The following is a 27203-nucleotide window of genomic DNA, read 5'->3' on the forward strand; positions in this document are numbered from 1 at the left end:
ACCAGCTTGCCTCTGTCCTATAGTGCATCCTGGTTCCATCTCTTTCCCAGTTAAGTGATCCTGGCTTTATCAGACCAGTAATATCCGATTGCTTCAAATGAATATCTCACCTATTATAATAATTGGGTGATTTGTTTCTCTTTGCGACATCAACTTCAAGAACTTACTGTTCACTTGCAGCAAGATTTTTCCCATCCTTTGGCAGGTGCAAGTATAATGAGATAATCAAGGTTATTGACTTCACTTCTCACAGATTTTAATGGTATGGCTGATAGGTGTATTTAGACTAAGTTATTGTTCAATTACAGCACTTTTTGTATGTTCTCTCCCTTTCCCTGGCGATGACCTAAATGCAACTGTCTTCCTGCTTTGTTTATGGGGTGTTTTAACCTTCAGTTTTGCAATCAGCAAGTTAAATACATGCTCAATTTAATTCAGGTCGGTTGATTGCCTTGGGCATTGCAGAAAATACAAATTGTGTGAATTAAATATCATGAATTGTTTAAGAATGGTCTCATTGCAAAACTACATCTAATGAGTTATTAAGAATCTGTGTACTGCATACACAAATATGTTTGCCAAAATTTTATGGTCTTGCTGTTTTTGAAGCTTACAAATGTATTTTGTACTTGTGATGTATTTTGACAGAAAACTTTGGGAAATTTCAGGATTCTTTGGACTGCCTCGCTCACTGACATTTATCGGCTATACAGTTTTATTTTGTACGCAGGGTCTCAGGAGGCCTGCAGTCTATCGCAGGAGACCTAGGGCACGACCGTGGACAGAGTGCCAATCAATTGCCGAGCACACATACTCACACGCTATGTGCAATTTGGGAACACCCAGTAGCATAATTGCACAATCTGCATGTCATTGGACTATGGGAGGAAACCAGAGGCAATGCACCAAGAACAAGGAGAACATGCAAACTTCATCCACACAGACCTGAGGCAGGAATCGACCCCTAGACCCTGGATGTGCAAGTACAGTCCTAACCACTAAGCCACCTTGCCTTGGATTTGCATAAAAATAGAAAGGAGCGAGTGTGACAAGATTACCAGAAGAACTCATATTCTCCAGCATGCTCAGTAAAATCTAAAAACTATTTTACTTATAGTACTGTGCAAAAGTCTTGGGCACATGCAAAAATATTACCTAAGCAAAAGATGCTTTTAAAAACATTTCTGTATAAAAGAAACCAATATAAAAAGCAATAAAGAGTAATAAGGAGTAATAAAATAAACAGTCAATATTTGGAGTGAAAACTCATTGCTTAAAATCAGGAGTTTTAGACACAGATTTGTGCAGTTTTATAAGAAAACCGCTGTTAGGTTTTACTAAGCATGCTGAAGAATATGAGTTCTTCTGGTACTGTAACTTTGTCACGCTCGCTCCTTTCTATTTTTAAGCAAATCCCAGGGGCGTACATTAGGTTTTTCGTTACTATATATTTTTTTCTTCACAGCCATGCATATATTAAAATATGAGATATTGAATGAGATGGCAAAGAAATGAGATATTTTTACTGGCCAAGTCAGTCACCTGTTCTCAAATTAAAACAGCATGCTTTTCACTTGCTGAAGACAAAACTAAAAGCAAAAAGACCCAAAAACTAGCAACAGCCAAAACTGCAGCAGTGAAGGCCTGGTAAAGCTTATTACTTATACCCCCCCCCCCACCCCTTAAATTGAAGCTAAAAGTGACTTTGCTCACGTTTTGAGTGTTTTATTTTAAATTCAATGTGGAGTTGTACAGAGGCCATATTCCAAAAAAAAAAAACATACTTGTCTTGTCCACAATTTATGAACCTGATCGTACATAGCCAGCTAATTACTAATAAGTAGGCAAATTAAGTTAGATGTTTTGCATTTATCAAAAGTTGTGTTAAAACAGTGACCTGCTTGTCCTGCTATTATTGTATTTTGCTAGCTCATCTGGTGTTTTAGCTTGTTACCTTTGTATACATCATACATGCTTTTTCTGCTTTTTTTACCCATAGTGTTTTTGTTTGTTACTTTTGGATTATGTTCATTGTAATTCTAATTAATTTCTGTGTCACAGCCATGTTCTTTAACTTTTAACCTGTATAGATAAGATGTATATAAAAAGGATAAACCTTTCTAATGTTTAATTTTAATAATAGTAATAGCCAAAAAAGTGTCAACTATAAAAAAAATTCTAACAAAAGCAAAATAGTAGGTGGGTCATGTGCGCCTCACATTTGGTAGCACACAAATAAGAGTAATACTGAAACACTCACAAAAAACACTAGGGGACTTGGCACTTGCTGCAAGACCTAGAAAAACCAAACTTTACAAAAACAAAAAAGAAAATATAAATCAGATAAATCTAAAATATTTATCAGATAAACCCACTAGACCATGAAAAATACAATACAAAGCAAAATATATATTTTTCTCTTTTTGCTAACAGATGCGCAGGGAGGGCATGATGAAAATGTCCATATTGGAATGTTGCTTCCAGCCATAGTCACGAGAAAAAAAACACCAAGAGGAATGATCAAGTTAACTGCGATTTTTTGGCAGTGACTGGCCCTCTGAAATTAATCTCTTCATATGCTGACATGGTGACTCAGAACTGAGCAACACTTCAAATTGCCACTTTGGCCACCTGCTCTTCAAGTTTGGTGATTCGCCTATCCTGAAGTGTCACAAGGTCTTTGAGCGATTTCACTTCTCTTAGCAGCTCCTCCAACTTCACTTCATTTTTCTACAAAAGAAAAGAGAACATTTCAAACTCTATCAGTACTGTTGTATGCTTTAAACAATTAGTGATCATCAAGCTTACGTGAACTGTCAATTAATTTGACTCGGCCTATATACTCATCTCTAAATTTGTTAATACATGCACCTAAAATGTGGGCAGAAACTACAGTAAATAGTTTGGGGAGAGCACTCTTGTCCTTAGTGATGATTTTACTCAATTGGACTTACTCTCGTGAGCTGAGGAGAGGCAGGTTTTTGAAGAGCTGACATCTCTTCCACCTTCTTGGATGACTTGCTCTCTAGAACATTCTTTTTAACCACCTTGATGTCACGGTTCTTGCCTGGGACATAGCCATGTTTGAGGGAAATTAGAATAGGATCACCATTCTTGCCTTCAAACCACTCCTCTGCTTCCAAGGCCCAATCCGGGCCAGCTGTATCTGGATACAGATCATCCTGGAACAGGTCTGACTGTGGGTGGTAAGCATGAATACAAATGCATCTGTATGTTACATACTGTAAGGTTAAAAAAAGGTTTTGAAATATTTCATTATAGGTTATGCAATGCTTAAAGCATATGTAAATATATCCACAACATAAAAAAGCAATGACAAACAAAAGGTGGGATACATTAGTCAACAAGTAAAGAGTTAACATTGATGTTTTAGAAGCAGCAGAAATTAACAGGTGGAAAGATATAAGCAAATTTGCCAAAGGCCAAATATTGATGGATAAAAAACTAGGTCAGTACGTCTTTAAAATGGCAGGTCTTGTTGGGTGTTCTTGGTATGAATTACTTATGAAAACTCATCTGACGGACACCCAAAGCTTATGTACTGTAGATGTAGGGAGCAAAGGCTAGCTGATCTAGTCCAATTGCACAGAAAAGCTACAGTATCACAAATTGCTAAAAAATGCACACAATGCATTGCAGCTCATTGCATATGGAGCTCCTGTACATAGCCACCAAAAGCACCAACAATTGGCATGTAAGCATCAGAACTAGATTATGGAGCAAAGAAAGAAGGTGGCCCTTTTTGGTCAAATAAATGCTGTGACACTTTAATATCAAAACAATGTAGCAAAGGTAAATGGAGTCTAAGGAAATATTAGTATATGCAACATTCTTTTCGCCATGCAGTGTAGATACAGTCAGGTTCAAAAATATTTAGACAATTTCCTAACTTGTGCCTCTGTACACCACCACAATGAATTTGAAATGAAACAATAAAGGTAATTAAAATGTAGACTTTCTGCCTTAAGTGAGGGGATAATAAAAAAAATACTTTAACCTTTAAAATAATAAACATTAATTTTTAAAGTCCTCAATTTTCACAGGCCTAATAAGTAATTGGACAAATTAGCAAAACAAATATTGGGCTTATTTTTTTCATCTTTGAGGTAGAAACTTTGCAGTCATTCAATTCAATTAAATTTGTCAATTTTATTTGTATAGCACTTTTAACAACTGACATTGTCGCAAAGCAGCTTTACACAATCAAAAGAATTATTTACGTTTGTATGAAATGTGAATATGTATGAATCAAAATGATAAGATTGTCCCTGATGAGCAAGCCATGATGAGGAAGTAATTCAAGTCAGAATTCATCCTGCTATTTCTCTTAGTAGTCATATAATTATTAAAGACCAATGGCAGCCATACAGGCCCATGTATGACACTAACTTCATTTCTGAATTTCTGTGCTATATTTTATACTTTTTTTATACTTTCTATTTTGCTCTAGTGTTATTGGAATTTTACATCTTTAGCATAATTGTATTTTCAGTGTAAATTTTAATTACAAAGGACAGTAATAGTAAGCAGGTGGCACTGATGCCTCTGTGTACTTGAAGTTTGCATGTTTTCCTTGTCCTTGATGGGTTTCCTTTGGGTATTCCAGTTTCCTCCCACAGTTTAAAGACATGCAGATTAGGCTAACTGGTGTTCCCAAATTGAGTGAGTGAGTGAGTAAGTGAGGGAGTGATAGTAAACATTTTAATCTATGTTGTACTGGGAATGATTATATAATTTGTTGTTCTTTTGCCTGCTCCTATCACAGACTGTGTCAAGGGACCATGTGATCTGCATGCAACGTGGAACAGGTTTTACACTGGACACCTTATTATTCTTTTGGGTTTGGGACAATGAAGGAATAAGGTTGCCCTGCATCCAGTGGCTGGGCTTAAACAAATAAAAGTGTATTCAAGATGAAATCCAACATTTGTAATCAACTCCAGACCTTTTATTTTCCTAATTTGTCCTAAAATAACCATACTGTAAAACACACCATAATTGGCAGTCAATTGTCCATTTACTTTTGAAGCTGCGAAAATGAAGGGCCTTTGGTGTACAGGGGCAAAAATTAGAAAATTGCCCTAAACCAAATATTACAAACAACAACAACAACACACACACACACACACTTTATTTGGCATTTAGACATGGGGAAGTCCATCTGCTGAAGTTCAAATCGAGCATCAGAATAAGGATAAAATGTGATTTAAGTGACTTTGAATATTGCATGGTTGTTGGTGTCAGACAGGCTGGTCTAAGTATTTCCAAAACTGCTAATCTACTGAGATTTTCATGCACAACCATCATTATTGTTTACAGAGAATGATCTGTAATAGAGAAAATATCAGCAGCAGTTGTAACAACGCCTTGTTGATGCCAGAGGTCAAAGGCAAATGGCCAGACTGGTTGAAGCTGACAGAAAGACAACAATAATCAAAATAATATCTGGTTAAGGTCAAGATTAGTAGGGCCAGAATTTGGCATAAACAACATGGAACAGAAGATTTGCATTATACAGTAGATGTGCAGCCAACAAATCTGCAGGAACTTCAGAGAAAAGGGGAACCAACCCTGTACTAGCAAAATGTATCTAATGAAGTGGGTTATGAGCGTATATATACAGTATAGTGTTGTGCAATTGGGTAAGCCACAAAAAGTCATTGCTAAACGAACTGGCTGTTTGCAGAGTGCTGTATCAAAACAAATACATGTAAAATTGACCGGAAGAAAAAAATGTCATAGTCAAAGGTGATCAAGCAACAGAGATGGCCACAGCCTTAAGAAGATTGCAAAATCAATTCAAGCTGGTATAGTGATTAGCACTGTCGCCTTGCACCTCTAGGGTCCAAGTTCGATTCCCGGCCAGACTCGATTTCCATCTCTGTGTGTTCATGGAGTTTGCATGTTCTTCACATGCTTGGTGGGTTTCCTCTAGGTACTTCAGTTTCCTCCCACAGTCCAAAGACATGCAGACTAGGCTATTTAGCATTTCTATAGTATGTGTGTGTAATTGAGTGTATGTGTGTGGCCTGCATGGATTGGCCAGAGTGTGCCCCGCCTCATGCCCCAAGCCTCCTGGTAGAGGTTCCAGGTCCGCGACCCTGACTACAGGATAAAGCGTTAAAGACGATAAGTGTGTTGCATTCTTAGTATTAAGCCACTTCTAAACCAGTGACAATTTTAGAAGTTTGTTATCTGGGCTGGAAAAAGGACCCATGTTCTGTGGTCAAAAGGACTTTTTTTCAGATAAGCATAAATTTTGCACTAACATGACATATTTCTGAAAGAAGTAGCATATTTGAATCAAGAGGACAATCATCTATTTTTCATTAAAGTTTTCATCATTGGCTTGAAAAATAAGTCCAACTCCAGTGATGATATGGGGTGCCATGTAAAATGCTAGTGTTAGTCTAGTGTGCTTTATCAGTTCCAAAGTCAACTGTACAGTCTATGCAGACATTTTAGAGCATTTCATGCTTTTATTTGCTGACAAGCTTTAGGGAGCTTAAGAGTCTTCCTTTTCCAGCAAGACTTATGTAGAACCTGCCAAAATTACCGCAAACTAGTTTGCTAACTATGATATTACTGTGTTTGATTCGCTGACCTGACCTGAATCTTATAGATTGAAAGAGGAGAACCACCCGACCCAATGATACAGATGAGCAGAAAGCTGGTGTCAAAACAACCTGGTCTTTAAAAACTGCCTCAGCAGTGTCACAAGATGATCATCACCTTAATAGCAACTAACTACATTGATCCAGTAATTTGTGCTAAAGGAGCCTTGACCACCATTCTATGTAAACACAGTATGTGCCAAAATATATAGTACTGAAAAGACAAAAAAATATTACCATGTTGTCATCTGTGAGTTTATTTCTCCAGACATACACATTATTAGCATATTGATTCCCCATGGTATGCGTAATGTAAGTGTTCGAAGTGTGCCCTGAATCGCTGTAGATGGTGTTCATATTGTTCATGCAGATTCTCAAACAAATCCCGAAACGAACTCCTGCAAAAGGAGACAACTTGCATGCGTAATGCAGGCACAGTTCTTGGCAGATCTTCATAGTTGAACGCACTCTCCTTAAACATTCCCCACAAGTAGGCATCGGGTGTTATAAAATCGGGGGAATAGGACAGGTATGGGATATCAGTACCATATTAAATGATTAGTCTTGGAAAGTTTTCCTGTAGCAGGGCTAGAGCGTTCGAGATGTTTTTAGTGCTGTATATTTTGGCGCACAGATTGTTGTTTGTGAAATTCCCAGGTGATCAGCATGTTCTGATTTTCAAACCAGCCCATCTGACTCCAACAACACTGCCTGGAATTAAAGCCACAAAGAATATGTTTACCCATTCTGACATTCGATGTGATCATTAGCTGAAGCTCTTGACCAGTTGACCTGAATGATTTTCGATAAATGTTTAAATGAGCAGGTGAAAAAGGTGGACAGTGAATGTGTGTGCGTGCGCACACACACACCCACACACACACAAACACACAAAAGGGTGAGGTAAAAATTTCCACACTCTGATTATATTAAAACCTTTGTTGGCCACATGTGCGAATGTGTAAGATCAGTTCGTTTGTAACTGTGGTGAGAGCAAAAAAATGGTTACCCCTCTTTTGATCTGCATAAAAGATAAACAGCATCCAGTAATTAGTTTTTTCGTGGTCCGAGGGTGCCATTAGTACCTTGTCCCAAAACAACTAATGGAAGAGCATGAACAAAAGCATGCGGATATCTGCGCATAATAATCATTACTCGGGATGAGACATGGATTCATCGCTATGCTTCCATACTACTTGCCTGGAAGGAAATGGCAGAGTATGGAACGAAAACAAGAAATATGCTTACAGTTTTTTGGGATTCTCAAGAGCCAGTAATGGAACATTTTCAGGTAAGAGGTTTAACAATCAACAGTGCTCATTACATTGAGATGCTTATTAAGGGCAGCAGCCTAAACCCTGGATTAAACCCAGAGGACTGCTGTCCAAGGGCGTTGTGATCCTGCAGGACTGAACATTTCTGCCCATCTGCCCAGACTTGACGCTGTGCACAGACTTTATTTTAATTGGAAGAACGAGTATTTACTTCTAATAAAGAATTGAAGACAGTAGTGCATTTGTGTCTCGCAGGTCAGCCTAAAACAGGGTTTTTTTTTAAATAGGACAATATGAAAGCACGTTGACAGATGGACAAAGTATATTGAAGGGAAAGGAGATTGTGTCTAAAAACATTTGTGTTTTCTAAATTTTACTTAAAATAAATTTTATAGTTAAAGTGCAGATAATTTTTGACTCACCCTCGTACATAATTGCCCTGCTGGTTAAAATGCTGAATGGTGAACACTGGCATGCTGGTTAAAATGATTATTAAAGTTTTATATTTAGTCATGTTCATGATGCATTTGTATGCAATAGTAGTGCATTGTTAATACAATTACAATTAGCAGTGAGTAGTACCTTTCTTGGGACAGTCATGATAATTGGCTCACATTTCCTCTCATGAAGTTTATAAAACCTTTGAATATAAACATGAGTGTCAAATCACACAACAAAAAGTAGTCAGATCATCTTTAATTATGACATTAAAGAAAAGTGAAATATCTTTTTGTTCCATAACATGACATATTTCTGAAAGAAGTAGCATATTTGAATCAAGAGGACAATCATCTATTTTTCATTAAAGTTTTCATCATTGGCTTGAAAAAACAATAATAAAAATAATATTAAAAAATTATATATTTTAAATTAAAACGTGCCACAATTATTGATACCCATAGGATTATAGTAAACATATAAATTAAGCATATTTCTCATTTAATGTACTTTGAGTTGCCTGGATTATGTAGAACCCTCCAAGCCTTTATCCATAATGTCCTGATTAACTGGGGTACAAATATGAGGTGACAGAGGACAAATTCCCTTACTTATCCATCAAAGATAAAATAAAGTGAACACACAAACCACATAAAGGAACCTCCCACTCGACTTCAATTATAGATCAATAATTTTTTTTCACAGGAGATATAGAAAAATAGATACAGTTAGTCCCTGACATACAAGCGTCACCCGACTCATTTCACCTGCACACTCACATGCACACACATACAATACACACACCGGAGTCTTTATACTGTACATATACTTACACACTGAAAATATTGTATATAATTATAAATATTGTTATCTGGTGCAGTGCAATGTCTATTTTTTGTACAATGAACATGAGCTACTTTCAATATTTGTTTGCATCTACGAATGTTTGTAGATCCGCATTCTATTTCGTATCTGCAGAAATTCGTAAGTCAAATGTTCCGTTCTCAACTGTCAACTTGTTAAAAAATAAGTGGACCTGTTACAAATTTGTCACGATACTATCCGCTGGGTTTACCGCTTGTGGCTCAGTTATTCTGTCACGATACTAACTGGGATGATCAGAATATTTAGCACACTTGGCGGTTAGCCCTTTGTAGCATGGATGGTATCGCCACCTTGTCTCCTTTTATGCTTCCTGTTTTGCGACCGTACTACTTTCGGGATCCTAGTGCCGGTGGCAGAACGGGTGTGTGTGACAATCATCCAAAAATTATTTTAAACCATTACAAAAATAATCTAGAAAACACTGATATTCCTGTCAGTCTGTGACTGTTTTTAATTTGGCAGAACCTATTTGTATTCTGGATGCACCTGCATTTACATACAGCTTGTTCTCCAGTTTTGGACTTGTTAAGTTTATGTTTCTTTAGGGAGCAGGATAAAATTAGAATGCTATCAAGTAAAAATGAAAACAAGCAACTGTTGTTGTAATTTTTGTAATTACCCAGGTGGAGTCAATCCAGGAAGGAGGTTGAGCACACAGTCAAAGAACCTGTGTGGAGCGAGAGAGAGATGCAACTCTGGCTTCACATCCAAATTTCTTAAATGTTCTCCAGAAAGATTTTTACATTTCTGCTCAATGAAAGGGAAAGTTGTGGGTGTAGTAACAGAATTGAGATGTCATGACAGGCAAGAAGAATCCAAGAATTGAATTACATGAAACCTGATTACATGATGGTCATGTTACCTCAAGTAACCATGGAAGATCTAAATCAATGGGACATAAAAGCTTATAAGAAAGGAGATCTCAGAATGATTTCCCCAAATTAGGGTGATGGGAACAGTTTTATGAGTGATTGAATACAGGGGTTTTCTGTTCAAGGCTTACACTGGCAGGGGAGAACCCAAGGGAAAAGAAAGAATGTCCAGGTCTTTGACAGTTGTGCCACAGGTTTGGTCTGATCCTGAATCAGGAAATGTGTAAGGTTTATTTCCACTAATAATTACTATGTAAAATAAGGAATGTATGCTATGGGAGTTCTTCTGAGTCAAATCCTCTATGGCTGCTAGTCTCACCAGAGGGAATTTGATTTTAATGGACAAATAAGGTACTGTAGAAATTACTGTCTCAGCTACAGATGAAGCATGCAGTCATTTCAAGATGGCACTGCCGTTCTTCTAGGATGATCTGAGTTTGACTGGGATTCGTTCGGCTGAAGAGACCACAGAATGTGATTGTGCATTTTCCTTCCATCTGAGCCTGATACAAGTGTTAACTCATCCTCCCAAGTCCATAAGTTCATGAAGATCGCACTGTAAAACTCAAGCAACTAATTAATCATTGTTTGAAACTAATAATCTTTTCAGGAACATGTTGTAAATAGCGTTATTGTCCCAATGACAAGCTGCTGACAGTATCTGAAATTATAGTCTGTACGGGGGACTAATTATAGCCGAGTCATAAACAGAATGTGTACCTTGACAAAGTTTTAGCAGTTGCTTTGCTGCCCCTCTGCCCCAGGGGGAACAATCAAAACTGTCCTCAACTTGTTGGTACAGTAGAAGTCTTTTAATAAGCACAAAAAATTAAAAAAGGGCTTGGATAAACTCAATGAGTTAAATGTGAATGATGCACAGAAAGAAGTGGGTCCTGAAAGTCAAGAATGAGACCGGCAATGAGAGACGTTCTTGGCGTCCTTTTAAAGCAGACAGAGAATTACATAAATGATTTCAGGTGTGGGGAGAGTTTAGGCAGCCAAATCAAAACACTGGTGTGTATCTGGAATAGAAGAACTTAGAAACTAGTGGGGGACAACCTGTGATGTTCCAATGGACACAGTGGAAGTTTGGGAGCTTTAAATTACAATAGCATCTCAGGGTCATGTATTCTGAGCACTTTTCCAACAAATCCATTACTGCATCCAGTATTGAGGCATTAATCCAGAGTCCACAGGTATACTTTATAACAATGATCACCCTCGTCCATTTGTTCAGACCTCATATTATACACCCTAAAATTGAGAATAATCAAGAACTACATGAGAAAAACCTAAACTCAAGAAATGTGAAGACAACAACACATAGCAACAAAAGTCAAAATAAGAGTCCTTACACCAAAATCCAAAATGACACAAAAGTGTACTTGGACTGCAGGACGCTCTAGGGAACAGCCCTTACATAAACTATATTTCTAAAAGTATTCACTCACCTGCCCTTAAATGCATATTCACTTGGGTAACATTCAATTCGAAATCCATATGGTTAAATATGATGTTGGTCCACCCTTTGCAGCTATGTATAACAGCTTAAACCTTTCTGGAAAGGCTTTCCAAAAGGGTTTAAGATGGAATGTGTTTATGGGGATTTTTTACCATTCTTGCAAAAGTGCATTTTTGAGGTCAGACACTGAACGTTGGACGAGGAGGCCTGGCCCGCAGTCTCTGCTCTAATTCATCTCAAAGGTTTTCTACTGGGTTGAGGTCAGGACTCTCTGCGGGCCAGTCAAGTTTTTTCACACAAAACCATCTTTGTTTCATAGACCTTGATTTGCACTGGTGTGCAGTCATGTTGGAACTGGTGTGGGGTTGTTTTTCAGGAGTTGGGCTCGGCCCCTTACTACCAGTGAAAGCAACTTTTAATGCTTCACCATACCAAGATATTTTGCTCTTTCATGCTACCAACTTTGTGGGAACAATGTGGGGAAGGCACCTTCCTGTTCCAACATGACTGCGCACCAGTGTACAAAACAAGGTCCATAAATGGACATGGAGGGGCGAGTTTGGTGTGAAAGAACTTGACTTGACTGCACAGAGTTCTAAACTTAACTCAATAGAACACTTTTGGGATTCATCTTAGAGAGGAGACTGCAACCCAGGCCTTCTTGTGCAACATCTTGTGGACCAGTCTGACCTCACAAATGTGATTCTGGAAAAATGGTAGAAATTTTTTTCCATAAACACAGTCCTAAACCTTGTGGAAAGCCTTCTCAGAAGAGTAACAGCTTGTATGAAGTTGTTACAGCTACAAAGGGTCAACATCATATTAAACGCTATGGATTAAGAATTGAATGTTAATCAAGTTCCTATGCATGTGAAGGCAAGCAAGCGAATACTTTTGGCAATATAGTGTATTTAATAAATGACACTCACAATCTAAAGATCACTAAAATACTTGATGGTCTGATGAGCCCAGATACAGTGGAAACTTCGATTAAGAGCATAATTCGTTCTGGAAGCGGCTTGTATTCCAAAATACTCGTTAATCAAATGTTATTTTCCCATAGGAGATAATGGAAACTCAAATTATTCGTTTCACAGCCCAAAAAAATAACTACACAAAAATAATTAACACAAAATATTAAGTACAAATAAAACAAATTAACCTGCACCTTAACTTTTAAAAAACAGTAAAAAATAAATCCCGACAGATAAGTGTTTCTGTTTATGCGCGCAGGCGCTGTGTGTGTATGAAGCCCCTCTAGTCCCGAGAGAGAGGGTGTGTGAACCGTCACAGTGTCAAATTATGCGCATGCACGCTCATAAGAGAGGCTGAGGGAGAAAATGGATTTTTAACCTTCTAATGAGACTTTCTTACACAGTAAACCTTGCACGGATGTTGATTATACCAGTAAGAGACGAGCACTAAGACCCAGCAGGGGAAATGATTTAACCACAATTCTGAAGCGCAAGAGAGACAAACCATTGGCTCAGTTGTGATCACGTGACGTCAAAACAAGAAGCACATGCCTGATACATAATACTTGGCACTCGGAAACCAAGACTTGCTCGTTTCTCAAGTCAAAGTTTATTACAAATCGCAAACTGCGTTACTCGCAATCCGAGGGTTCATTGCTAATCCAGAGCAATGGGCATATCAGGGTAAGAAGTAAAGCAAATGAAATAATGCAACCATCATACACATTGATCACTGTAAAAGCTTTTGGAAGCATTGTCATAATCTGGAGTTGGTTCAGTGTTTAAAAATGGAATCAACCTAAATGTATTGCACCATCAGGTTATCCATTCATTGGATTTTTTCGTCCCTAATGGCACATGCATGTTCCAAGATTCAAATTGTGAGAGTGGTTCCAGGACTATGAGGAATTACTTTTACACATGAATTAGTCACCACATTGTGGACTGTAATCAAAGTTAAAGGCAGTTGAATAAAATATTACTTTTTTATTATAACTTTTGGCCTGATAGTGTCCAACAGAGTTACTCAAGTATACAAGATTAAGTTCAGTTTCTGCTGGCAAAAAAAAGAATATGGTGCTCTGTACCTGGCAATCTCGCATTTATTAACGTCTAAGCCCCTTTTGGGCATGTAGCCCATGCCCCTCTGTGGTTCTTTGCTGGAGAAGGTGTTAAGGTAATGAACATACGGTGCTTCATCGGTGATCTCAAAATAGCGGATGCTGCTGTCTCCCTGTGTGAAGACACAAAAGTTTGAACAGTACTTAATAGTAGACTTCATATTTTACCAAAACAATAAGTTTGACATAAATGTTATCTTTTTAAATGCCCATTTTAATTAAATTGGCTTCTGAATTTTATCTCTTTAGTTTAGATACTGGAGCTACAAGACCAGTGTTACTAAAAGTTGAGGTTAAACTGACAGTTAAGCAGTTACAGTTTTTCTTAGTAATACTATTTATATGTGAAATGCTGTATTTAGATTAGATGAAAGCTGATTTTCTAGACACCCCTTCCAATTTATATAAATTACTCGTGTGCAGTTCATAGCTTTTTTTCCCCTCTGTGAAAGTGTCCTGCATGGGAATTTTTAATAAAATCTTCCTTGCTTACCACACTTTAAGGCCACAAAAAGAAAGACTGTAGCCACTGCATCAGTTTTACACGAACAATATTTAATATAGAGGAATTTGTTGCTGATAATAATTATAATATTTCTCCCAATAAACTCTTCTGGAATGCTACTTTTTTTGGCCAGTCAGTATAAAGACCTCAAAAATGTAGCATCATGCTAGCAACATGCTAATGGTGTTATTAGCTAAATGCTATTATAGTTAGCATAATGCTAGCGACATGCTAATATTGTTAACATCATGCTAGCAACATGCTAATATTGTTAGCAATGTGCTAATAATGTCAGCATAATGCTAGCAAAAAAGACTGATTGGTTGCCTGAGTTAAATGAGCCCTCCCCCATGCCTCTGCGACAATGGGATCCACAGTTGTGTTCAGTTTCATAGTTCCTATGGAAGTTACCATTATATGTTAATTGCCCCCTGCTAGGGCAATTTCCCATCCACTACTAAGAAAAGTCAAGCACCCCATTACTGAATGACGTAGAACATTTTAGCTACGTTTACACTGTCAGTTAAATCTGACCCAATTCCGATTTTTTGCTCATAAGTGACACATATCGGATATGTTCTATGTCCATGTAAACAGGAAAAAAACCTGCATGCATTCGTTTCATATGTGGAAATAAATCAGATATAAATCAAATATGTGCTAATGTGATTGTCGTGTAAACAGACAGATCGGATTTCCTGAGTCGTTGTGTTCTGTACGTCATCACAACTGTGACTTCTTTGCGGTTTAATGACATAATGTTATTCTCCGGTGGAAGCGCGTGTGGAAGAATAACATCGCAGGAAAAAAGGAAAAGCCCCCCGTCCACCTTGTGTTAATGCTTAATTAGGCTAAATAACATTTAAAAAATCAGTATTTGGTGAATGAAGCATATGCACAGACTGCAATTATGGCGTTTTTTTCTCCTCTGTTTTAAAACCATAGTGACGTTTCTCAAACTTTGCATATATCTCAGATCTAGCGTCAAGCATATTTTACCTTCGTCCATCATGGCTAGTAGCGCTAGAATCTCCCTTTAAATATGTGCAATATTTCAGATGGTATGGCAAGAGAAAACACTTGAATCGGAATTGGGTCATAGTTGAAAGAACGTGTAAACAGACAGTAAAAAAAAACAGATATAGGCAACAAATCAGAATTGGGCATCGAGACCTGCAGTGTAAACGAGGCTTTTGACACCTCTATCATGTGTCTATGACAAACAGTACAAGACTACTTACGTGCCAAAATCTCCATTATAAGTCAAAGGGGCAAATTTAGGCACCTCTTGCACCCCCGGGGGGAAACCTAATACCCTTGTGCGTGGTATGTTCTGACACACCTTGCAAGCCTCTTTAAATGTGGTCAATTAGATCTTTTTACGAAATTTTCACTCTATTCTAGAATCCGCCAAAATGTTTCTCAAGATTAAATCTATGGGATTTTTAGGTTAATACAATTTACCCCCCACCTCTCAAGAGTCATACCACCCCATTCCCGAATAAGCCACACAATTTGGCACCTCTTTCATGGGTTTACGACAAATGGTACAGGAATAGGTATGCACCAAAATCAAATGGGGCAAATTTGGGCACCTCTTGCGCCCCAGGGGTAAAACTTATATCCTCCTGCTTGGTATGTTAGCACAGTTTGCAAATTTGTGGTAAATGTGGTAAATTTGAGACTTCTACAAAATTTATCGCCCACCCCAAAAACAATCTGACATCTCATTCATGGGTCTAAGACAAACCGTACGGAACAAACTTTTGTACGGAAGATGAATAATAATAAACAAAAAAAAAAGAATAACAAGTCTGAGAGATAACAATAGTAGTGCTTCGCTTCACAAGCACCACAAATAAAGTGGAAAACAAAAAAAGTTAAAAAATAATTATTATTTTAATAATAAAAGTAAATAATAAAATGATAGTTTTTTTTATTTAAATTATTTTTATTATTTAATACATATTTTATTATTTTAATACTAATAATATAATAGTAATGCTTTCCAAGCACCACTAACAATCCTAATTACCAATAAACATTTTAAATGGTTCCTCTACACAAAAGCAAGACCACCACTTCATTTTGCCAATTTAATTATAAAATGCAAAGAGCTTCATAGACATGGTTTAACAAGTTGACAGCCTATGTCCTGTGGTTATGTATCGCTTAACAGAGAATGGTGTTATAGTTATTTATTCCTGACACTGTGTTGTAAATAAAAAAATAAATAAAAAAAAGTATTTCAAACAGTGCAAAAAACAAACAAACACATATTAGTATCCTTAAGTAATATCAGATGAGAGGGAGTGATGTTTTACTAAATACAGTATCTGCATAGCTGTAATGCATATTGGCATGAAGGCGCAGTGCGATATTACAGCATGACCTCATGTGTGATATTGCTTTCATGCAACATTTCTACAAACTTGATTATCAACAGATTTTAATTAGTTTGTTTATTCAATATTTTGGAAGGTTAGTTTATTTAATAAGCGGTTTATTTGGCTCTGGCAACACATCCTTCTGCAACTGGCAGTAATAACATTAAGCTGGTGACTAACAGTTAGTATAATTAACGGGGTAAATGTAGATTTAAAATCTTTTCCAGTACTATGTAACCAAATGGAACAGAAAATAAACCATGGAGGTGGTGGTCAGTCCTTTCAATTTTGTAGTTTTCTCTTTATGTCTTCACTTATTCCACTTTAGAATATCTACAGTAGTTAACTGTTCTGGGTTTAACCTCAAATAGCTAAAATGTAGGATAACTAACTATATGGATAGATATAATTAAACATCCTAGTGATGGTATACAATATATTAACACTCATGGAAGTCCACTTTTCTAAGTCAGATTACTTGTTATAAGCTAAATGTCATTTATAATCTCCTCTATTTTGTAATCTTGTAGCTTAAGTTCAAAACTTAAGAAGTAAATATTAAACATTAAACTTCAATATCCATTAATTTATTACAAGAGGAATAATAGTGAAATTATTTAATTGTTGGTTTTACTTTTGCATAAATAATGTGTAGCACCCAGTGACCAATTAACATTTGCACAGATTTCGGTGAAACATTCACAACAGAAGAAGGAAATTTAAAATGTAAGCATTTAGGCACAGTGACTTTTTCCAGATAGTGGCCACAAAGGTTAAAAACAGCATTGTATTTAAACATGTTTGCAAATCTCTTACCTTTCCACACAGGTAGACAATGTTTGTGTCTGGGTCATAGAAGGGAAGTAACACTCCATTGCTGGTGTCCATTTCATGTACTGAGATTGGCTCGTCCATGCTTTTCTGCAAATTAAATTCCATCTTAAGTGTCATAACATATCAGATAATGATAACTTAAGTACACAGTGTTTTTATGCAGCTGCATACAAATGAAAGTCAAACTCGCAAAATGCAGTATGATAAATGAACCATAAACAAAGCTTGTCTCTTAAGACATCAAAATGAGTTCTTTTTTACATCATATGCAAATGACAGTACCCAAATTACCCCCATATACACAGTCATGCAGGACGTAAACAGGCACCCATTGCTTTATGATAAAATATATGCAATCCGGAATTATAACGAAAAATATTTGTTTATTCTTTTGAGACAAACATACTTTAAACATGCATAGATGTAGAAATTATCACTTTCAAAGAGGGTTGATTTTTAAACAGGCTTTGGTTAATCACTAAGGTTGGACATATAAGTTGAAATAAAATCTATCGATAAATATACATGGTTTCTGGGGAGAAACGTGGTTGATTTAATTTTCTTTTGGAATACTCTTTTAAATTTTTTTATTAATGGTATCATTTATGCATAAACAGTACAGGATGTCATGAAAGTTTTCCTTGTTTTAAATACAATATAACCTCTCTTCAAATTCATGTGCAATCATTGATGTGAAATAACTACTGTAGGTATTTATGCTGGTGCTGTCACAAAGAGGAACATGTAGCACATCAGCCCAGCAGAGACAGAGATCTGAATGTTTAGTGGTAATAAACTGTTTAGGAAGTGAGGAAAATACCCCTCCCCCTCCAAAATTACCATGCCATCCCTCAAAGAACCTAAGGCTTTAGTGCTAGTGACCGCTGCTATGTTACAAATGACATGAATTAGAATAGAATAGAATTCTAGAACCTATCCTTATTATATTCTATGTGCTTAGAGCAACACACAACATGTTGCCAAACAAGTGGCCAATAACCACTTGCAGCCCTGTGAGATCTGTGACAAGGGAGATACGTATTAACAAGAAACTGTTGTTCACTACTTAGAACTGTCCTCTCAAATACATCCAGTGCCACTCTTAGTAGTACAAAGCACATGCCCAACATGGAGAAGCCATGTAAAGTGTTGTTGATGGAGAAGCTCAGCAAATCATTGGACTCCCTCACAACTGACAAAGCACCAGGTATAAATGACATGCCACATGAAACCATAAAGGGCAGAATATCCTCCTTGCTTCAGCCACTGCATGAGCTAGTCTCCCTGTGCTGGGATGAGGGCACAGTCCCCCGAGTTAGCCTCATTGTCAATATGCATGATAACATCCATCCTCAATAGACTGCAATTTCTCAGTTTATCAGATTAACTCTGAATTCCAATATTTAGGGCAGCTGGGTCAAAGACTGATGAAGACTGTCTACGCTATTTATTTAGCAATGCATTTTTGTGAAAAGATTTGCCTTGGATAAAGGATCAGATCTGGGAGAGTCATGGATGTAGAGGATTTTTGTGAATGTTTGTCGTATGTTGACAGTGTAGTGACGGTATAGTCTGGGTTTCCTCTCCCTTTAGGTTATGCTGTCATTGTTAGTCCTGCCAGAGTCCCTGATTGCACTCTGCACTTAATATACTGTGACCATAACTATTTCTCTTTAAGAGACCATACTTTTTCCCTTCTCAATCTCTCTCCCTGTCTCCTGACCTGCCACTGGTCCAGACCCCCTCTGGACCTTTCGGACTCATCCTGGTTCCTTGTTTCTGGTTGGAGATCTCATTACATGGAAGCCCCGTGTGGTCTACTTGGGATGGTTCTATTTTACTATGAGGAGGTCCTAGCCTCGGTTGATGCAGACAGTTGTTCTCTGAAGGTTTGTAACTTAATAGTTCAGGACTGGACATTCCTACACTTTATTATTTAATTTTTTGAGGGGGGATTTTTTTACCCGATTTTCTCCCTAATTTAGTAGTGTCCAATTCCTCCCCGTCACTAGGGGGCTCCAACATTAACACGAGAAGCGCAGCACCAGTTAACAGCGTTTCACAGGTCATTTGACTGCCTATTGTTTTGAATGGGAAGTTGTCGCTGACACACAATGATCGCTGGATGGCGCTTTCACCCAAAGCAAATAGTTTAGCTCCAAGATTAACTTGCAATTGGACAATACACCATTAATTCCCGTGTTTTGATCATCAGCGATTTTTTTTTTACATATTCAACTGAGAAAACCTACTACAGAGTCTCTAAGGGAACAAAGGAAGGGAAAAAAACAGCGGAAGAAAAAAACAACTCATGTTTTGCATAATAACCCAAAATTTTAGGCATGATTTTTTTCTGCTGTTTTTTCTCCTCCTTTGTCCATCTAGGGGCTTCGTACTATAACAAAAAGGAAAGTTTTACTTAATTCTATAACGCTTTAAGAAAATTCATTAGTTTGTTCATTCTATTTGAAGCTTCTAAACGTATCGGATGTTTTTTTTAGTGTGATAGTGCTTTAGATGGAGCAAAGCAGCGATTTAGTTCTGAACTTGCTTCAAACATATACAGTATCGTTATATCAAACATAATACACCTGTCCATAAATAAAAAGGAATATTTATACCTTTATGCAAAATATATTTCACTTAAATACATAGATTAAAACGAGGAAAGAATGGTGATGCAGACAAATGGAAGGAGGAAGGAAACGGAGACATCAGTTTTCATTATTTTACAAAATCTGAATATATTCAGTAAATGTATGAATTATACTCAAAGTATCAAATCCAACTATGAGGACTGATTTAATTTGTACCATCTAACATTTTATTTTCTATTTATTTTATGTTTTTCTGGTTTAATACATTTTAGGCAGAGACGTCTGCTCGGTCTTGTTAATTTGTTTTAAAACCCTCAATACTGCCAATTCCCCCATTAGTGAAACCGGTTTGATAACTTCACACCTATCGTGAATGAAAGGTGAAAAGAGGGATTACAGTAACTGGGGGTCTGCGGGTGTTAACCTCGGAGCGCGCTGTCGCGTTGTATTCAGCGAATAGACTATATATTTGTTTGTTGCATTTCCGGGGGAGTATGTCTGCAGTTTTATCGATAAATCTGCTCATATCTGCGCGTGCGTTTATCAGCCTTTTGATCAACGGCACTCACTTTCACTTTGCAAAAGGCAGTGTTTATTGTTTACTGTATATTTAAAGTGCATACTCATTGCAACTCATCAGATCTTTTTTTACCTGAAATTTACCTGAAACTCCGTCTCCACCTGATTTAGCTGGATGTTCAAATTCTCAAAAACGTTTAACCTTTAGTAAGACTTATCACACTGTAACTATAATATTTACAAAACTGAAAGGTTGTCTTATGAATAATAAAAAAAAAACTAAGTTAAAGCAGATGGGCTATAGAACAGATCATATGTTTTTTTTTTTTTTTATAATAAATGAACAGCTCTAAGTAGATAAATATAGTCAAATTTACTATAGGTTTTACTATAGTGGATTCCTGCCAACAGGACAAAAACTTGAAAATGTAACGCTTAGCTTAGATTTGGTTTATGATATTATAGTAGAAAACACAAGGTAAATTTGACTATATTCATTTACTTAGGCTTTTACTATAGGCTTTGCATAGGGGTCTGTCAGATAACGGTAATTTGTCTTCAGTCTGTTAAATTCAGCGGGCGTGGACTCATCGCTGTGCTTGTTGTAACTAAAAAAACGCTGCAGCTTCTTCAACATCTTTTCACTCCGTGACCGTGCTGAAATCTGACACGACACTACGTTAGGCTACGTCTTGACTCATTTGCATACGGATGGTGATTGGATGTTTACCAAAGGCTTAGGGGAGAACCATGTGTGTGTGTGTGCGTGTGTGTGTGTGTGCGTGCGCTGCAGCCTGTGAATGAATACACACAGCGGAGGGACAGACACATGAGGGAAATCTAATACCGTATCGTGTAGTGTTCCTTTTTTAGCGGATTTTTTCGCTAGCGCAGATCATTTTATCAACTTGTAATATATTCATTTTGTGAGTATATTAACATGTGCAGATATTTATTTGAGGGGGCGCTGCCCCCTCTTGCCCCTGCGTAAAGCAGGCCTTGATTTATATATATATATATATATATATATATATATATATATATATATATATATACACACAGTATCTCACAAAAGTGAGTACACCCCTCACATTTTTGTAAATATTTTATTATATCTTTTTAAAGGACAACGCTAAAGATATAAAACTCTAATAGAATGTAAAGTAATCAGTGTACAGCTTGTATAATGGTATGATGTTGATGTCCCCTCAAAATAACTTACTGTAACACACAGCCATTAATGTCTGAACCGCTGTCAACAAACATCACATCCTATGGTCTGATGAGTCCAAGATAAACTTTTTTGGTTCAGATGGTGTCGAGCGTGTGTGGCGGCGACTAGGTGAGGAGTACAAAGACAGATGTGTCTTGCCTACAGTCAAGCATGGTGGTGGGAGTGTCATGGTTTAGGGCTGCATGAGTGCTGCCGGAACTGGGGAACTACAGTTCATTGAGGGAACCATGAATGCCGACATGTACTGTGCCATACTGAAGAAGAGCATGATCCCCTGACTTTGGAAACTGGGCCGTAGAGCAGTATTCCAACATGATAATGACCCCAAACACACTTCCAAGACAACCACTGCCTTGCTAAAGAAACTGAGGGTAAAGGTGCTGGACTGGCCAAGCATGTCTCCAGACCTAAACCCTATTAAGCATCTGTGGGGCATCCTCAAACGGATGGTGGAGAAGCGCAAGGTGTCTAACATCCAGCAGCTTCGTGACATGATCAAGGAGGAGTGAAAGAGGATTCCCTTAAAAACATGTGAAGCTCTAGTTGATTCCATGCCCAAGAGAGTTATGGCAATGCTTTAAAATAATCCAAACCTACATGGCCTTGTGTGAAAAAGTGATTTCCCCCCTTAAATAACCCCCTTAAATAACTTAACTGTGGTTTATCACACCTGAGTTCAATTTCTGTAGTCACCCCCAGGCCTGATTACTGCCACACCTGTTTTAATCAAGAAATCACTTAAATAGGAGCTACTTGACACAGAGAAGTAGACCAAAAGCACCTCAAAAGCTGGACATCATGCCAAGATCCAAAGAAATTCAGGAACAAATGAGAACAAAAGTAATTGAGATCTATCAGTCTGGTAAAGGTTATAAAGCCATTTCTAAAGCTTTGGGACTCCAGCGAACCTCAGTGAGAGCAATTATCCACAAATGGCAAAAACATGGAACAGTGGTGAACCTTCCCAGGAGCGGCTGGCCGACCAAAATTACCCCAAGAGCGCAGAGACAACTCATCCGAGAGGCCACAAAAGACCCCAGGACAACATCTAAAGAAATGCAGGCCTCACTTGCCTCAATTAAGGTCAGTGTTCACGACTCCACTATAAGAAAGAGACTGGGCAAAAACGGCATGCATGGCAGATTTCCAAGGCGCAAACCACTTTTAAGCAAAAAGAACATTAAGGCTTGTCTCAATTTTGCTAAAAAACATCTCAATGATTGCCAAGACTTTTGGGAAAATACCTTGTGGACCGACGAGACAAAAGTTGAACTTTTTGGAAGGTGCGTGTCCCGTTACATCTGGCGTAAAAGTAACACAGCATTTCAGAAAAAGAACATCATACCAACAGTAAAATATGGTGGTGGTAGTGTGATGGGTTGGGGTTGTTTTGCTGCCTTAGGACCTGGAAGGCTTGCTGTGATAGATGAAACCATGAATTCTACTGTCTACCAAAAATTCCTGAAGGAGAATGTCCGGCCATCTGTTCGTCAACTCAAGCTGAAGCGATCTTGCGTGCTGCAGCAGGACAATGACCCAAAACATACCAGCAAATCCACCTCTAAATGACTGAAGAAAAAATGAAGACTTTGGAGTGGCCTAGTCAAAGTCCTGACCTGAATCCTATTGAGATGTTGTGGCATGACCTTAAAAAGGCGGTTCATGCTAGAAAACCCTCAAATAAAGCTGAATTACAACAATTCTGCAAAGATGAGTGGGCCAAAATTCCTCCAGAGCGCTGTAAAAGACTCGTTGCAAGTTATCGCAAAAACGCTTGATTGCAGTTATTGCTGCTAAGGGTGGCCCAACCAGTTATTAGGTTCAGGGGGCAATTACTTTTTCACACAGGGCCATGTAGGTTTGGATTTTTCTTCTCCCTAAATAATAAAAACCATCATTTAAAACTGCATTTTGTGTTTACTTGTGTTATCTTTGACTAATAGGTAAATGTGTTTGATGATCAGAAACATTTTGTGTGACAAACATGCAAAAGAATAAGAAATCAGTAAGGGGCAAATAGTTTTTCACACCACTCTATATTGTACATTGCAACATTACAAATTGTGAGCAAGAAAAACAAGCTGGTTGACTCTATCTCTGGATTTAATGCTGCACAAGTACTGTACATGTGACTACATCACCCTCTGGGCTAAAAGTTCTGTCTGAAGGGGGCTTGTGGCTGGGATGTATGGAATAAGATCACTGTCAAAAATATTTGTGCGTAAAAAAAAAAGTTGTGTGTGTAATCCTGTCTTTTGTCTGAGTTGGATTCCAAAATCTACGGCCACGACAGCTTACAGATACGAGATTTTGTGTGTTTGTTACAACACAACTCTGAAATATACAAAACTCGTTTTTACAACTCCTCTGTTTCACGGACGAATTGCGAAATTACGCATACGAATGCTGTGTGTTAAAGGGGTCATACAGGCCTACATGCACTTTTTTAGGGTGTTTGGACTGAACTGTGTGTTAGGAGAGTGCGTACACAACCACTCTACGATGATAAAGTGCCGTCCAGTGGTTTTCTTTTCATTTATTATAATAACATGCCCCTTCTGAAATCAGGCCAATCTCAAATGCCTCACTGTGACGCCACACCACAAGAGGCCGCTCCTACACTAGTTGATTGACACTGGTGTTTTAGCAAAGACCCGCCCAGAGTGAGAAGAAGCTGTCGGCCATTGTTTTTCGCCGCTGGAGCAAAATGGCGCCTAAGCGAGTGTGGTGTACAGTTGTTGGGTGTAATAGCGAACACAGCAGTCGTCATTCACTACCGACATCTGAGCCGCTGAGGACGCAGTGGCTGAATTTAGTTTTTAAAGCTAATGTCACCCCCGATTTACCTAAATGCGTTCTTGTTTGCACTAATCATTTTTCACCAGACTGCTTTATAAACGCGGGTCAATATAAAGCAGGTTTTACTAGGAAGCTGCTCCTAAAAAATGGATCTGTACTAACGCTTCGTGCTCCTGCTTCATCTTCACCAGGCTCAGTGAGTAATTTCTTTTTCTATGAATCTTTGCAGATCGCCTTTTCTAATAATCACGATGAATGCGGAGTGTAAGTTAACTTATACTCTCATAGAGCATGGTTATGTAGTCTTCTCTATGTACATCCGTCTCTATATAATCCCTAATCGCCCGTTTAGAATAAACAATGCATTAAGGTGATCGTCTAGTTGCAAACTGTGTACGTAGTCGGAAAACTATATTATGCTTACCTTTGTAACGTTAGATGGTTTATAACGGTGTCTGTCGAAGATTAAGAAGTCATGTAAACACATCAGTAAACACATCGCGTCCGTATCTCTCTCGGTAAGTTTCTCCGCTTTATGTTGTTGTTGCTCGCGGCAGCGTAACAGCCCGTTAATTCATGCCCATGCAGTGATGAGAAAGACAAATCGAGTCGATGCATGTCCATTCTTTTAATTTCTGCGTTGACAGGCGATATTACACACTTCCGCGTAGGTTCAGTACTTAAATCAAACCAAAAACTACTTAAGAAAAAGGCTCAGGCTCTATATTCCAGCGTTTTCCAGTTTGGACTGCATTCCCCACAAAGCACTGCGTTGTGGGCAATGCTTTGAGGGTAATGCAGTCCAAAGCATTGCCCGCACTGGACTACACTCCCGTGGCTATACCCCTCGTGTGTTGTGAAGACACGCCCCACAGAACTGGGGGGATGGGCTCAGCAGAGATCATAAGCATTTAAAGGAACATGCACTGAAATAGGTTGCTGAGAACAGAGCTAGTTTTTACCAGTTAAAAGTAGTGTTTTTTTTACACAACGAATTTTTAATTAAATATCTTACAAACTTTTCATTAGGACCCTAAAGATCATATTAAAATTTAATGAAAATTGTTTCTGTATGATCCCTTTAAACCACTGTCAAAAATATGTCATCAAGGCCACATGCACAGGCATTACTATCCGAGGGAAGAGGAATCGATTCGGCGCATGCTACCCGCCACTGTTTTACCCCAGTCGAGCGCTCTCTCATCGTCTCAGGTAAGTTTTTTTTTCCACATATTCGGACATGTTTAAGAAAAGTAAAATTACAGAGATGTTTTAACTATAGTAGGTAAGACTTTAGGAGGCTGTGCATGTGGCCTTGATTATGTATTTTTCACAGTAGTTTCACGCACAGCGTTCGTGGCCGTAATTTCGCAATTCGTCTGTAAACAGAGGAGTTGTAAAAACGAGTTTTGTGTCTGTAAACGGTCAGAGTCGTATATTTCAGAGTTGTATTGTAACAAACACACAAAATCTCGTATCTGTAAGCTGTCGTGGCCGTAGATTTTGGAACCCAACTCAGACAAAAGACAGAATTACACATAAATCTTTTTTTTACGCACGAATATTTTTGACAATGATCTTATTCCATAGGATGCACAGGTATTTTTGAATAAAAAATGCCTAGAAACACTAAATGAAACGAGGCATAATCGTGGTGTTTTATCTGCAGTGGTAGATCTGATTAATTCAAACGCGAGAATAAAGCTTTATATCCTCAGGTCATTACATTGTTTTAGCGCTAATTTCACAGAAGCGAGTTTAGAACTAAATCGCTGCTCGTGCTCCATTTAAAGCACTGCAAATGACCATTGTTAAAAGCACTACAAAAATATAATTTAACTAAACTTAATTGAACAGATCTTTCTTGGATTCCTTCCTAAATATCAGCAGTATTAAGCAGGGCTGTGTTCTGGCACTGACCCTTTTTCAGGCTCTTCTCATCAAATAACAGTGGCTACATTATCTACATTAGATTTGACAGGAACCTGTTTAACTTGTTATGTCTGTACTCAAAGACTGCGATCATGGGTAGAATGATTAAGAGGATGTTGAAAAAGAAAGTGGTGAAAGGACACATCCAGGTTTGAATCTACCAGACTAAAATTCCACATATGGTACCTTAAGTGCATCCATGGAATAAGCTGGCAACACCACAACCCACACAGTGGCATCTTGCAGCATGCCATATTTCCAGCAGGTATTGTCTGTTGAACGACACAACCTTTGAAAGCTAGATCATATTCAATTCATGGAGGATTTAATATAAGGAGATGACATGGGGTATGGGATTGATTTTGACTTGGTTATCTTGGTGATGGTGAAGGGGATGTCCAACTCCTCCTCAAGAGCTGTGAACAAGGGTGACTAGTAGCCCAGGCAGCACTGAGATGTGACATCGAGTGTGGAGAGCTGTGGGCATACTCAACCCACGGTAGGAACTTGCTCCAGGAGGTGGTGTCACAAGAGGTGACACATCTTATGGTGACTTCAGGTGCTTGATTCTTCCTCTCTGTCTGGTCATTGAATTGAATGAGAAGACTGTTCCTGGCAAACATTGGTGAGGATAGGGGCTGATGTGAATCACTTCTTGAGGGTGGTGGAATTCTGTCAAAACCACTTCTTGAGCCGTTAAATAGGCAGCAATGGAGCTTTAGCCCCTAATCAAGT

At 38.0% G+C, this 27203-nt stretch overlaps 1 protein-coding gene across 5 annotated transcripts in view; it reads right to left on the reverse strand.

Moving 5' to 3' along the window:
• Positions 1 to 1699: 1699 nt before the first annotated feature.
• Positions 1700 to 27203, reverse strand: part of coro1cb (coronin, actin binding protein, 1Cb) — a 93466-nt gene continuing 67962 nt past the window's right edge. For 4 of the 5 annotated variants that reach the window (XM_053485846.1, XM_053485848.1, XM_053485849.1 and 1 more), the window contains 5 exons: positions 17370 to 17474; positions 13629 to 13774; positions 8492 to 8549; positions 2955 to 3197; positions 1700 to 2730 (listed from right to left, as the gene is read on the reverse strand). In XM_053485846.1, the coding sequence (XP_053341821.1) occupies positions 2611 to 2730; positions 2955 to 3197; positions 8492 to 8549; positions 13629 to 13774; positions 17370 to 17474 (672 nt within the window). In that variant the 3' untranslated portion in view covers positions 1700 to 2610. Of the gene's footprint in view, positions 2731 to 2954; positions 3198 to 8491; positions 8550 to 13628; positions 13775 to 17369; positions 17475 to 27203 lie in introns of those variants that run through there. The other variant, XM_053485847.1, reaches the window with a different exon arrangement.

The sequence above is a fragment of the Clarias gariepinus genome, chromosome 24 (genome assembly GCF_024256425.1).
Source record: "Clarias gariepinus isolate MV-2021 ecotype Netherlands chromosome 24, CGAR_prim_01v2, whole genome shotgun sequence".
Lineage (NCBI taxonomy): Eukaryota > Metazoa > Chordata > Actinopteri > Siluriformes > Clariidae > Clarias > Clarias gariepinus.